The 12,012-nt window shown below is 42.5% G+C and overlaps 1 protein-coding gene across 4 annotated transcripts in view; it reads right to left on the bottom strand.

The window, feature by feature from the left end:
• SNCAIP (synuclein alpha interacting protein) overlaps positions 1-12,012 on the bottom strand; it is a 139,362-nt gene that overhangs the window by 13,147 nt on the left and 114,203 nt on the right. For all 4 annotated transcript variants that reach the window (XM_087815512.1, XM_087815513.1, XM_087815511.1 and 1 more), the window contains exons 6-8: positions 11,862-11,975; positions 4,205-4,330; positions 408-577 (exon numbers count right to left, since the gene is read on the bottom strand). In XM_087815512.1, the coding sequence (XP_087671638.1) occupies positions 408-577; positions 4,205-4,330; positions 11,862-11,975 (410 nt within the window). The remainder of the gene's footprint in view (positions 1-407; positions 578-4,204; positions 4,331-11,861; positions 11,976-12,012) is intronic.

Raw genomic sequence — 12,012 nt, 5'->3', positions numbered from 1 at the left:
GGTCTGTAATTTCCCAACTATATATTTTTCATTTTGAGAAAATATTAGGGACAGAAGTTCGAGATGAAGCCCGTGTTTGTGACCCACCCCTGCCCTGTGATCTGGCCCTGAGATGGGAATGCAGAGAGAGAGGCCCCCTCTCTTTGTCCAACGTGGCTTCAGTTCTCTGCTTAGAGAGCTTGTTTTGCATTTTTCTTGTTTGTTTATCACTTGGCCTCTGCAGAGGTGGCATCTTCAGCGTGAACGCTGGCTGTGAGGATACTGGGCGGAGGGAGAAAAGATGAGGAGAATGCAAGGAGGTCCTTGTGCAACCGCGTGGGGAGCCTGCCAAGCCCCCGCTGGCACCTCAGCGCAGCGACGACGGGCCAGGGCGGCCTCAGGAAGCAAACGGGCACTTGGGCACTTACTCCTTCAGCTGCTTGGTTAACTTCACCACCTGCGAGGCCAGGGACATGCAGGTCTCCACCACCACCAGGTACCGGGAGCACAGGGTGTGCCCGTGGCGCTCTGCGCTCTGGGACGGCTTGTCCCCCGCGTGGTTCTGCATGGTCACGTTGGCTCCATATTCCACCAAGGTCTGTCAGAAAGTGCAGAGACATGCGGTCGTATCAGGACCTCCTTCTAAATATTTTTTTAATGACTGTAACAGAAGGTTGACTGGAACGTTTCCTGTTATTCCAAAATCAATCCCCAGAGCCTGTGACAGGACAGGGTGGGGCAATCTGGCGAGCTTTCAGCAGCCGGTACCAGGCGCCTCCCTTCGGACGCAGAAGGCCAGCCCTACTACCATCACCCCACCCCCGTCTCAGAAGGAGGCTGGGAGGGGACAAGGTTGCTGCCATCCTTAGGGTCCTGTCCTCTATGAGGGGTGCAGGGCAGTGTCTGGGATGAGAGGCTCTGTCCCTTTCAGTGGGTGGGCTTGTAAAGTAGGGGTGCCTATCAGGAGGGGAGAGGGGGGCTCTGTCTACCGGTGCCTACTTACTTGGGCAGCATATCTGATCTGTTGCTGAGCCTAACCGATCAAGGACAAAAAGAACTGGGGTGAAATGACATGGCTGAGGCTGGGCAGCAGCCCTTACTCCCACCATGTGCCATGGCGTGGATGTGTCCCATAGATTGAGTAGACGTTGTAGAGGGAGCTTGGTGTGAGCTTGCTATTACCCCCATTAAAAATGGGAGGGTACTTCAGCCCTGGCCGGGTGGCTCAATTGGTTGGAGCATCGTCTGGTGCACCACAAAGGCTGCAGGTTCAATTCCTGGTCAGGGAACATACCTAGGTTTCGGGTTCAATCCCTGGTAGGGGCACATAAGGGAGGCAACAGATCGGTGTTTCTCTCTTACATCAAGGTTTCTCTTTCTCTCTCTCCTCCTTCCTCTCTCTCTCTCAAATCAGTGGAAACATATCCTTGAGTAAGGATTAAAAAAAAAAGGCTGATCATGCCTCACTCCCCAAGTCCCTTGAACCCTGTGTCTAATCTGGGTTGGGGAAGAAAATATTCTGAATCAGAAATAAGAGTGAGACTTTAAACTGGTTTGGAGTAAATGTTAATAGTTAAAAGTAAGCAAAAAGTTATGGAATCTGGCCACTGTATCATTAGTAGAGGAGCGGTTTGATGGAGCATGGTTGACATCATTAATTAAAAATCCAAATCCAGATTATTTCTCATTATACTGTGATGACATTAGACTTCACCAAAAGCAGTTACACCAATACTAATCCCCTGCCGTAATCTGACATATTCTTTGACACTATCAACATGAGATTGTAGGCCTCTGGATTTATTTCAGTAATAGGTAATGTTTTTCCCCACAAGCAATACTTGTGATTTTTAAATTCCTAGACTACTTAGACTCAGAGGTCATTAAGGAGCTTCATTTTCCTTTCGGTTTATGATCACTCACCATGAAAGGTCAATCTGCCAGAAAGTCACTCCCCCCCCCCCCCAAGAGTCACGGAGACCACCTCGGCCAGCCCCAGCCCTCTGAGCTCTCCGAGAGACTCAGTGTAAATACGCCCTCTGATCGCTCCCTTGACTCAGGCCTCTGCAGTTTTCTTTCCAATGTTTTTCAAACTCAGTCCCCTTCTCACCTCATAAGGAACCTTGCTCACTCCCTCTTCTACTCTCAGTCTCTTTGTATTTTTTTTAAATCTCACACCCAGTGTACAGACCGGCTTCCAAGATTATCCAAGTTTCCACATCCCTGGTATCCAGTGCCAAAAATATCATTTGTGTTAAGTGGAGTGATGAATGTTCTGAAAGGACAGACTGCCTCTCCTCACATATTAAAAGGAAAAATAACCAAAATCTCAAACGGAATTGGTGATATCAGCTGGTTTTCTTTGGCTTTCGTCATTTATTAGCTGATAAAAAAGTTTATTTCAAGACTATTAAATATTGAAGTGTTTTGTTCAATGGAAAAACAAAGTTTTCCATTTTTATTGAATTATTTTTCATCCACAAAAAATAATGCTACTCCTTTCATCTTTCTGCAGATCCTGGTAATAATTTACATTTCTCTCTTTTCTACACTCTCTCATTTCTCATCACTCCTTTTACAACTAGGTGCCTTAATTTAGAAGTTTTATTTTTTGCCAACAATAGTGGGGAAACTTTTGAAAACTTGGAATATTTTCTATCAATTTAGCTCTCCAACGAGCAGTTGAATGAGAGCTCTCTGCTTTAAAAAATAATTCTCTCTTGCCTTTTACTTGATAGCTTTTCCATACCTTCCCATGTCATTTCCCAAGTCCTCTCTACTTTCCTGTTCTCGTTGCCCAGTTTTCTCTATCAGATAGTCTACTTTGCACACAGTAGGACCTCAATAAGCACCTGTTAAATAAACGAGCACATTAAGTTTGCTATAAAAGAAACAACACATAATAAGGAAAAAAGAGTGTTGCTTTCTTAGAGTTGCTGTGTACACATAATGCATTTGAACTGTGTGAACTTGTTAAGTAAAAGTATTTTCTCTCATCTTGGCTGTCAGCCACATGCTGTCAATGGCGATGCCCGAGGGGTGGGAACAAAGCCCTAGGTGTTGGGTCATTTTCAATGATGAGAATGGTGTGATTGGTCTGATTCTGGTAATTATGATTCCTGTCCATAAATTAAACTCCAGGCCACATCTAAAACCCTGTTTCCAGTTCAAGGCCTTTCGTCTCTTCACACTGTCACTCCCCTTCACCTGCTCTCCCCCTACTCTTCAGCTATCCTCTCTCTTTGCTCTGTCACTCAGGGCCTTACCACTTTTTTCCGGGTGAAGAGGTCTGTGTGGTTTTTCCATTTGCATGAAGACCCTCACTGGGCTCTCCTACCACGTGCTGCTAGGACAGTGGCCCCGGGTCTGGCTCAGCTACAGGCAGCTCTTTATTTGGCTGAGGGATGAGATGCTGGCACCTCTTGTCGGAACCCTGTCCTCTAAGCAGCCCTCTTGGATGTCCCTCTTGTTGTTTGGGGCAGGGGGAAGAACCACCTGCCCCTGTCCTGTGGCCCTGTTACCCAACCTTTTCACATCATTGCACATAGGTATTACAGTAATACTTGTGAGGCACGCTCGGCTAAGCAGATGAGGCTACCTGAGGCTGGTGGGTGGAGTGGCTGGTCAACCAAGGCCATGGCTAGTGTGCCCAAGAGCTGAGGGGATCGATATCTGAGTCCTTCCTGTAATCAATTCTGGGCCCTTCTGAATGCATTGGAGAAGCTCAGTCCTGCCACAGAAAAAGGGGGAAGACTACAGCACACTCTCTAGCCTACTGTTCCTTTCTGTAAAGTATTCCTCTAACCCATTCTTTAAAAATCTGTCCTGTTTTTCATACACCTGAGAAGAAGTGTGCTAATGGTAGCAAGAACAGTCTGCCCTTTGAGAGACTGAGAGATGTTAGTCTCGTGATGATTTCCTGCTGTCTTGAGAACATGGGGGTACTTAATGTCTATTGTCCTCAGCACTGGGGTTTTAAAGTAATGCTGAGAGAGAAGGAATAGCCTTTTCAACATCCTGTGACATTCAAGGAGATCTTATTGGGCTCTTCAGCCTATATCTGTGTGGATTTCTGGAAATACAAATATCAATATAATTCCTCATTATCTACTACAATAGAAAAAGCCAATTTAATCCATTCTCCCATTGACCAAAATTTCCTTTTTATTTGATTTGATTAGTTGGTAAACTCATCTCCCTCTTCGAAGCAGCAGGGCCTGTGTACCTGTATGCACCCCAGGTAGCCATGCTGAGAGGCCACGTGAACCGCACTGTTGCCATCCTGGTCCACTTCATCCAACGAGATGCCCTGTTCTTGCATAAACTGAAGAAGCCACAGAAGAATCTTTTCCTATAAACACAGAGAGGGCTGGAATTAATGGAATATGATGTGGAGAAATCTGATATACAATCAGAGGAAAACAAAACTCCAAAATTGTGAAGATAGGATATAACCACGCTAACCATCCCGAGAGAAAATTCCCGTGCAGAATGACCTGAAAACCCATGGATCTCCGACAGAAGTCAATGAAGGAGGGATGCTCAAAGACTTCTATGAGCAGAAGGAATCTCTGACCTGCTCTGGTTTTACTTACTTGTTCTCCATAGAAAAAGGAAAGTCGATTTGCAGAAAGTGCGAGTGCCTCCTCAAAGTCACCCAGCTAGACAGATCCAAAGTGAAAACCAGAATCCAGGTCTTTTGATTCCAAGGCAGTGTTTTTGCTACTTTGTTATACTGTGTGTAGGCTCCAAGAATATTATTATAAACCTCAAGCTATTGAGACAGCTAGTTTCTACTTTTAAGCTTATGATGCTTCCACATGCCTTCCAAACTACAAAGCTCCTGCAAGCGACAGGTTGACAAAAGGAGGCAATACCTCGAGTTGCCGAGTATAAGATAACCTCAGCACAATGAAACCAGGACCCTCTTGATTTTTCTGACCAAGTATCAGTCACGTTTTAAAGGCAAAGCTTTCTCCTCTTCCATGTTAAAAGGAGGGCACCTAAAGCTCTGAACACAAGCTTTCGAAGGCAAAGACAGAGCTGTTGGTGCGTGTGACCATAATCCGTCTGCATTTTACCCACTGAGTCTTTGTGGTATTTTCATGTTGTGTTTGGCCCAGATAGAACGCAGGGGGATGGGATTTCACTGTTTTAAAATTTAAAAATTAAATAAAATGTTAAAAAAAACCTGAGAGTGGTAAAAACAACAGCACAAAGTTTAGTGAGTGGAATCTGACATTTAAAGAGATGATCATGTGTTTGAAATAGCCTTGAACCTCTCCTTAGCCTTTTAAAGGATTTTTTTCCAGTTATTTGCTCGGACTGGTCATGAACTTTTATACTTTTCTGGATTAAATTTGCCTTCACCTTCTGAACATGCCAACTAATCTGCTAGAGGAATGTCGGATAAAAACAGCCAACTCCTTTAATGTTTCCCCGTCATGTGGGGAACAGGGCACTGTTTATGAAGGCATCTGGGACATCAGGGACAGACCGAACATTTGCACCACACTTTTTCCACATGAGCAAGCAGGGGGTAAGACCCCTAAAGAGCAAGAAGAGAAAAATGTAATCAATGCCTACAACCTACCAAGAATGCACCCAGAGAAAGCAGAGAGGGTGTTAGCTGCAAAAACACACAGACCTTGTAGAAAGTGAAACCCTTGACATCCCTAGAGCATGAGGTGGAACACGGCCTGGAGGCCAGGTTGGGAGTTAGAATCTGGATAAGGTTCTGCCCATAGGCTTAATACTCTTCTTCGGAGGCAAACTTGGGGAAAGTTGGAGATGAAATTTGAACCAGAGCAAATGATGTTTTACATGCATAAGGGAGAACAATTTGCTTTCTTTTTCCTAATTCAGTAGGAAAAAAATAGGTTATTTTTATTTGGAGACAGATGATTGCATCATGTGATTGATCTTAACTCCTTAGAGGGTCCTGATGAGTGGACGTATCTCAGGATAAAGGACATACCACCTGGTCTGAAGTCCATGGCTGAGACAGAAATATCAAAAGGGCAGGCCACAGAAACCCTGCAGATGAAAAGGGGAGCCCCGCCATCTCCTGCGGGTCATTCTCAAGCCTGTGGGGATTTGGCTTACTCACTCCATGATATAAAATTACAGAATCATAATATTGCAGAGTGCAAGAGATTTTAATGAGTCATCCAACTCACACACCTTTATTTTACAAATCAGATAACTGGAAAAGATAATTGTCTATTTTCTGATAGTCTAGGAGCTTTTTTTCTTTAGTAAGTAAAGTTCAGAGGAGTTCAAGATATTTAGAAATGTTTTATAGGTACCTTATGGTCAGGCATATTTTCATATTTTTCAGACTCAATTACATATTATAGTGGTTATGTCTATCCCACCTGCACAGAAAATGTCCTTCCAGTGTGTTGACTTTTAGTAATGGGGTTGTAGAAAATGGAATACTGCATTTCACATGACTAGGAATTTCCCCCTGTGGAAACCTGGGAAAGAACGTAGGACTTTGTAGGGTTGATAATCTGGGAGAACAAGACAAGGTCTGTGTGAGGCAAGAGTTGCCTTGGCTCCTGATGGCTCTCCAAGTCAGGCGTGGCCCATGTTGTTACAATGACCTGCCTTCTCTCCATATGATGGTGTAGATAACTCTTTCTTCTTGCAATTAAAGATCTTACCCAATTCGATATGCAAGACTAACATAAAGAAAGAACCGTTATTTTATTGTTCACAATAAGACAGGTCTTTGCCCAGTACCTCAAATTCAGTTTTGTGTTCTGCATCAGAAAATTTACTTTAATAAAAAGAGATGTCATTGGCTTGATCACTGAGATGTTATATGGAAACAGAAATCTCTTCTGCGACTACCAAAAGGGTCTAGATGGCTATGCACCAGTTCTACAACCAACATTTGGGATTTCTGAGATGGACATAGAGATGGCTAGAATCTCCTGCTTTTGGTAAAAGCAATGAGCATCCACTTTCAGAGAAAAGTTGCTTTCTGCTCTGATTTCATTGCAGAGATCCACTGTCCCACAATTGAAACAATTAAAACTTAACAAATATCTAGTGAGAATAATAGAAAAAATACAGCTATTTTCTCCAACTAAGCCCTTATGAATGCATATGTGTGCTATATATGCACATACACAATGGTGTCCACCTCTTCCCCCTGAGATCTTTAGTGCTCAACACATACCTACCTGTTCCCACCACCGCTGAGGGAGAAGGTGCTAAAGGAAGAATTTAACTTCAGATCTTCATTTTCCCAAAAGTACTGCTTTCAGAGAGCATCCAGTGTAGCCACATGGATGGAGGCTCTTCTGTATTATTTCTGTTTTACAGAATGCCTCACCAACTTACTTTCCATCCATCTGCCCACCCATCTACCAATATCAATTCGACTTTCATTACTGACGGAAGACTTCCTTCATCTACCAGTTTCATCTTCTAGGAATGTTCTATGCTTTCGGTAACCTGTTATAATGTGTTTTGTGCGTTCCTAAAGGCAATGCAATTGTTTAAACAGGCAATTAATGCATGTAATTTATGACTCTTGATGAACAGAGTCTAACAAAATGTAATTGAAAAGTATGCTACAGGTTTATTACTGGTGTGAATAAAATCTCTGCAGTTTTTGATGCAACCATAAATGCTGAGGGAGACAGCTTTATCTGTGCTCATAGATAATCAAATCTAATATGCCATCAGTTATAAGATTTGCTTTGCTTTTGACATGTTAAAATGTAAAATAAGTGGCTAGAGATAATTTCATGTCATTTATTGTGAGATAAATGTAGAATTCAGAGATAGTAAAATCTGGGGGGGAAAAGTACATTTAAGAATTGATTAGGTTAAGGGCTAAATCATTCTTTGGTAAATTTCTCTTATATTTTTTTTATGGTGAAATAAATTAAATAATATTGATAGCAATAAAAACAATAAATTGGAAGGTATCCAATAATCATAATAGCCAACATTTATCTAGTGTCTACTATGTGCTCACAATGGGCAGCGCTTCATGTGGCTTTTCTCACAGTCCCCACAGCAACCCTGTGAGGGAGGTTCCATTATTTCCATTTTAAAGATGAAGAAATTGAGGTCCAGGGAGACCTTTTCTTAAAAAAAATAAGTGTATCAAGGCCACTGAAGTGGTAGGGCTAAGACTTGACTGCAGACACTTGACTCGGGAGCCAATGTTCTCCATGACTGTTTTCTGTCTTCTGCGTATGAATATCAACAACTGCTCAATGCTCCATGACCCCTGGCTCCGTAAAGGACACTCTCCCTTTATGCCCTTTGGGCCGCAGGCGTCCTAGTTACCTGCCCATCAGTCTGTGGGCTTGTGGGCTCTGCGTCGGTTATGCTTTTTCAAAGATCAGACCTTGGAGAGCAGATGGATGCTCATGCTAATCAAACATCTTTCTATTTTGCTTCCATCTGCACTCACAGCACTCACAGTGTTGTTTACTTATTTCTACCCCATGATGGTGAAACAATAAAGTCAAAGGAATACTTCCCCTTTTTAAAGTAAACTGTGGAAAAACAATAACACAGCCTGCGGAAGCGTTCCCCATCACCAGCATGCCTGTCATTGTTCATGACCAGGCCTAGGAATTGCTGAGCCTTTCCTTTTTTTCAAAAAGTGCCCCACCCCCCAAACTGCATCAGGGCAAACTCTAAAACAGAGAATGAACAGCAGAGCATGGGCCAAGGCATTCTTGGTAAATGCTCATTGCTATGATGAAGGCTGTTTTTGCAGCAGGACCTCTTGACTAAAAGTCACGTGAATGCTTCAGAAACAACATGATCACAGGTCCGCAGCTGAACAGAACAGAGCCCGCTGACGCAGCGGCCACCGCGAACCAGGCTGCAGCCCCGGGCAGCCGAGGGTGAGAGCTTTGCTGGGAGCCCGGACGAGGCCACCTGAACCTTCGTGGATGAATAAAACAGTCCAAGTTACACAGGCGGTAACCTGGACTTGAGACAATTCTGTCTCAATTGTTTCACTAGCAGCATCTCTCTCAGGGGACAGCAAAGCAGGCCTCCCGAGGACACCCCCACTCATTCCCGAGTCTCCCCGATGCTCTCACCTTCACGGTCCCTGGCTGGCTCTGCTACGTACAATCAGGCAATGAAATAATTGCACCCTCTGAGACTTCATGTGTCAAGATGAGGAAAATCAATTCCCATCACCCAAAGATCTATCACTCCAGGACACCACTAAAAACTGCTGGCTACCCTGCGGTCCTGGAGTCTTTAAAGGTAAATTTTACAAGAAAAAAGATACAAATTGAGAGTCAAATGGAGCCCATTCTTTAAGAATCTATATGAGGGGCAGAGGGCAACTAAAATAAACCAAGAGGGGAATTTTCCTCGGTACTATCCTTTTCAGATGTATTTACTGAGGAAACAAAACCAGAGCACACTCAAGTGCCTGCTTGATGTAGAAAAACTTGCATGTGCTGAATCCATTAGAAAACTGTTCAATAACAGTCTTCCTTGTGAAAATATTAGCCTTGTAACGGATCCAAGCCCAGCATCTCCACAGGTTATCTGCTACATAAGTGGCCGTGGCGGATGCAGGATGGCTGGACAGAAGTCACGGTTCTAACAGGTTTCTCCATTTTCCACTGCGGTAGGAATGCTCTCCGGAGGGCACCGAGGGGCTGCCCTGCTCAGAGCTGTACTTTAGGTCATTAAAAATGCTCATCAGCTTGAAATAACAACCTGAAGACTGATACTAGCATGAAGCAAATGTTTGACACCGCTCTTCACAGGGGTCACGAATTTCCATCTTTTCCTCTCGTTCAGCCAAGTGGGCCACACTATCACCCAACCCGTCCCAGAAAGGGCACCACAGTCTTTTGTTCTATCCCAATAGTTTCCAAATTATGAGAAACCTGCTGTGAGAGTTGAACAGAGAAACCGGCATATATAAGCAACATTTCCCAAGACAAAGGATGCCGGATGCCCAATTATTGACTTAGAGTCTCAGAGCAGCCATGCAATCCTTTCCTCCTTTTCTTTGGCAAACTCTACCCGAAGTGCAGGCAGCCTTTCCACTAATACAGAAATTCCTTGTTAGACTTTACACAAGCAAAGCAAATCAGGGGCATGAAACAATTTTCTGACAATTTGAGAATAAATTAAGTTCTGTTTTATACTGAAAACTATTTTTAAAAGATTAGCAGTGATTCAATTCTTTTAATCATTTGAAAATTGTATTCAGCTCTTTGCCAGTGTAAGCAAAAAAAGGGGGGGCATCCTTAGCAAATACTTATTAGCTATTGTGATTGTTTGTAGGATACCATGGCTGTATAATACACACACACAATGGAGTAATCATTTCAAAGACAGTGGTTTTTACAAATTTTATATGCTCTTCCTGCTCCTTTCTTCACTTTCTAAATTTAGTACAGGTACTAGCTTCCTCAATGAGCTGTGTAAGGCACTCCATACACTACAGTGTGTTGTAAGATAAAAGGGTAACAAAGACTTCTGCAGCTATATCAATGCCACTGTGAGCAAGTTACACAAATTACAGAGAGAGACAAAACAGAATCTAGCCCCGAAGTCAGAGGACTCGAGATCGAGGCTTTGCCCTTACTGGCCATGAGACCATGTGCAAATCGCTTTACTGTCTTTCTTCAGTCTCCTCATCTATAGAATGGGGGTAAAGACAACATGATCTAACAGGGTTGTTTTAAGAAATAAGTAGATAATGTACACAAATTCCAATGGCACGGCGCCTGGTGCATATAGGAAACAGTGTATCGTATTAATACATATTTTAATTGAAGTCACAAAGACTCCCACTAAAAAAAGACTGTGGTAATATTCTCCAAGTCAATTTTTTAAACTTGAGATTGTCGTGCTTGAGAAAGCATAATCTCTTGTTGACAATACCACAATTTACTGCCACTGGGGAAAGTTTACGAAGCCAAAGGGGAAATGGTTATCTGCATGAGAAGCAATTTTCTTTGCCACAAACAAACATGATCGAATCTATTTTAATATAGTGCTGACTTTATTTTTTTAAAGAATGAGATTGGCATTTTATGGTTCCAACTTTTTTTAAAGCTAATTTATATTAATTCCCTCCAAGGGAGTTAGTGATGATTTTTCACCTCATGCACTGGACTGTGATCTGCGTCTATCAATTACTCACTCTGAGATTTCCTGCTGTAGAGACTGGTTGTAACTGAGGCTCATCTAGTCAGTGTGCTCATTCATCTTTACTAGAGGGAGGCTTCCTTCATTAATGTCTTACTAAATATTTTCTTCTTAATTTCAGGTTTGAGAATATTATTTTTAGAGCCCGGGTGGGTAGGGCATCGTCCTGATTTGCCAATGTTGGGGTTCAATCTCCAGTCAGGGCACATAGAAGAAGCAATCAATGAATGCATGGATAGGTGGAAAAACAAATCGACGCTTCTCCCCCTTCCCTCTCCCCCATTCCCTATCTCTCTCTCTCAAATCATTAAAAAAAAATTTTATTTTTAACAGAAGTTAAATGTGTTTATTGTAGAAAGCTTGGAAAATACTGAAAAATACAAAAAGACAATAAAAGCCACATGTAATTGCACTCTGAGTAATAACTACTATAAACAGCAGTGACACAGTTTTTTTCTAGTCTTATTATCTGTTTCTCTTTCTCTCTCCAGAGTTCAAGTTTGGTACCAAATTACAGGAACAGTTTGTATCAGACATTTTAACTTAAATATTATATGATGGACATTTTCCTGTAAAATTTCATCATATGTATAGAGCTTCATTATTTATCTAATATCCTATTATGAAATATTTGGGTTGTTTTAGAACATTTTTCATTAAAAATACTACGATGACTATGACTGCTTATAAATCTGATACTTAAAAATTCTTCCTACCTGGCCAAAGCCACCTGCATAGTGAATAAGACTTGGAAAATCCTTAGAACAGCTCAGTTCTGCAATGGCTTCTGTCTCACTCACCATCCAGCGCACGCACTCTAGCTGACCATTCTAGAATTTAGAAAAAAAGAGAAAAACAAAGAAATTC

Source organism: Miniopterus natalensis, chromosome 3 (genome assembly GCF_054644295.1).
Source record: "Miniopterus natalensis isolate mMinNat1 chromosome 3, mMinNat1.hap1, whole genome shotgun sequence".
Lineage (NCBI taxonomy): Eukaryota > Metazoa > Chordata > Mammalia > Chiroptera > Miniopteridae > Miniopterus > Miniopterus natalensis.
This window is presented reverse-complemented; position numbering and strand designations above follow the sequence as displayed.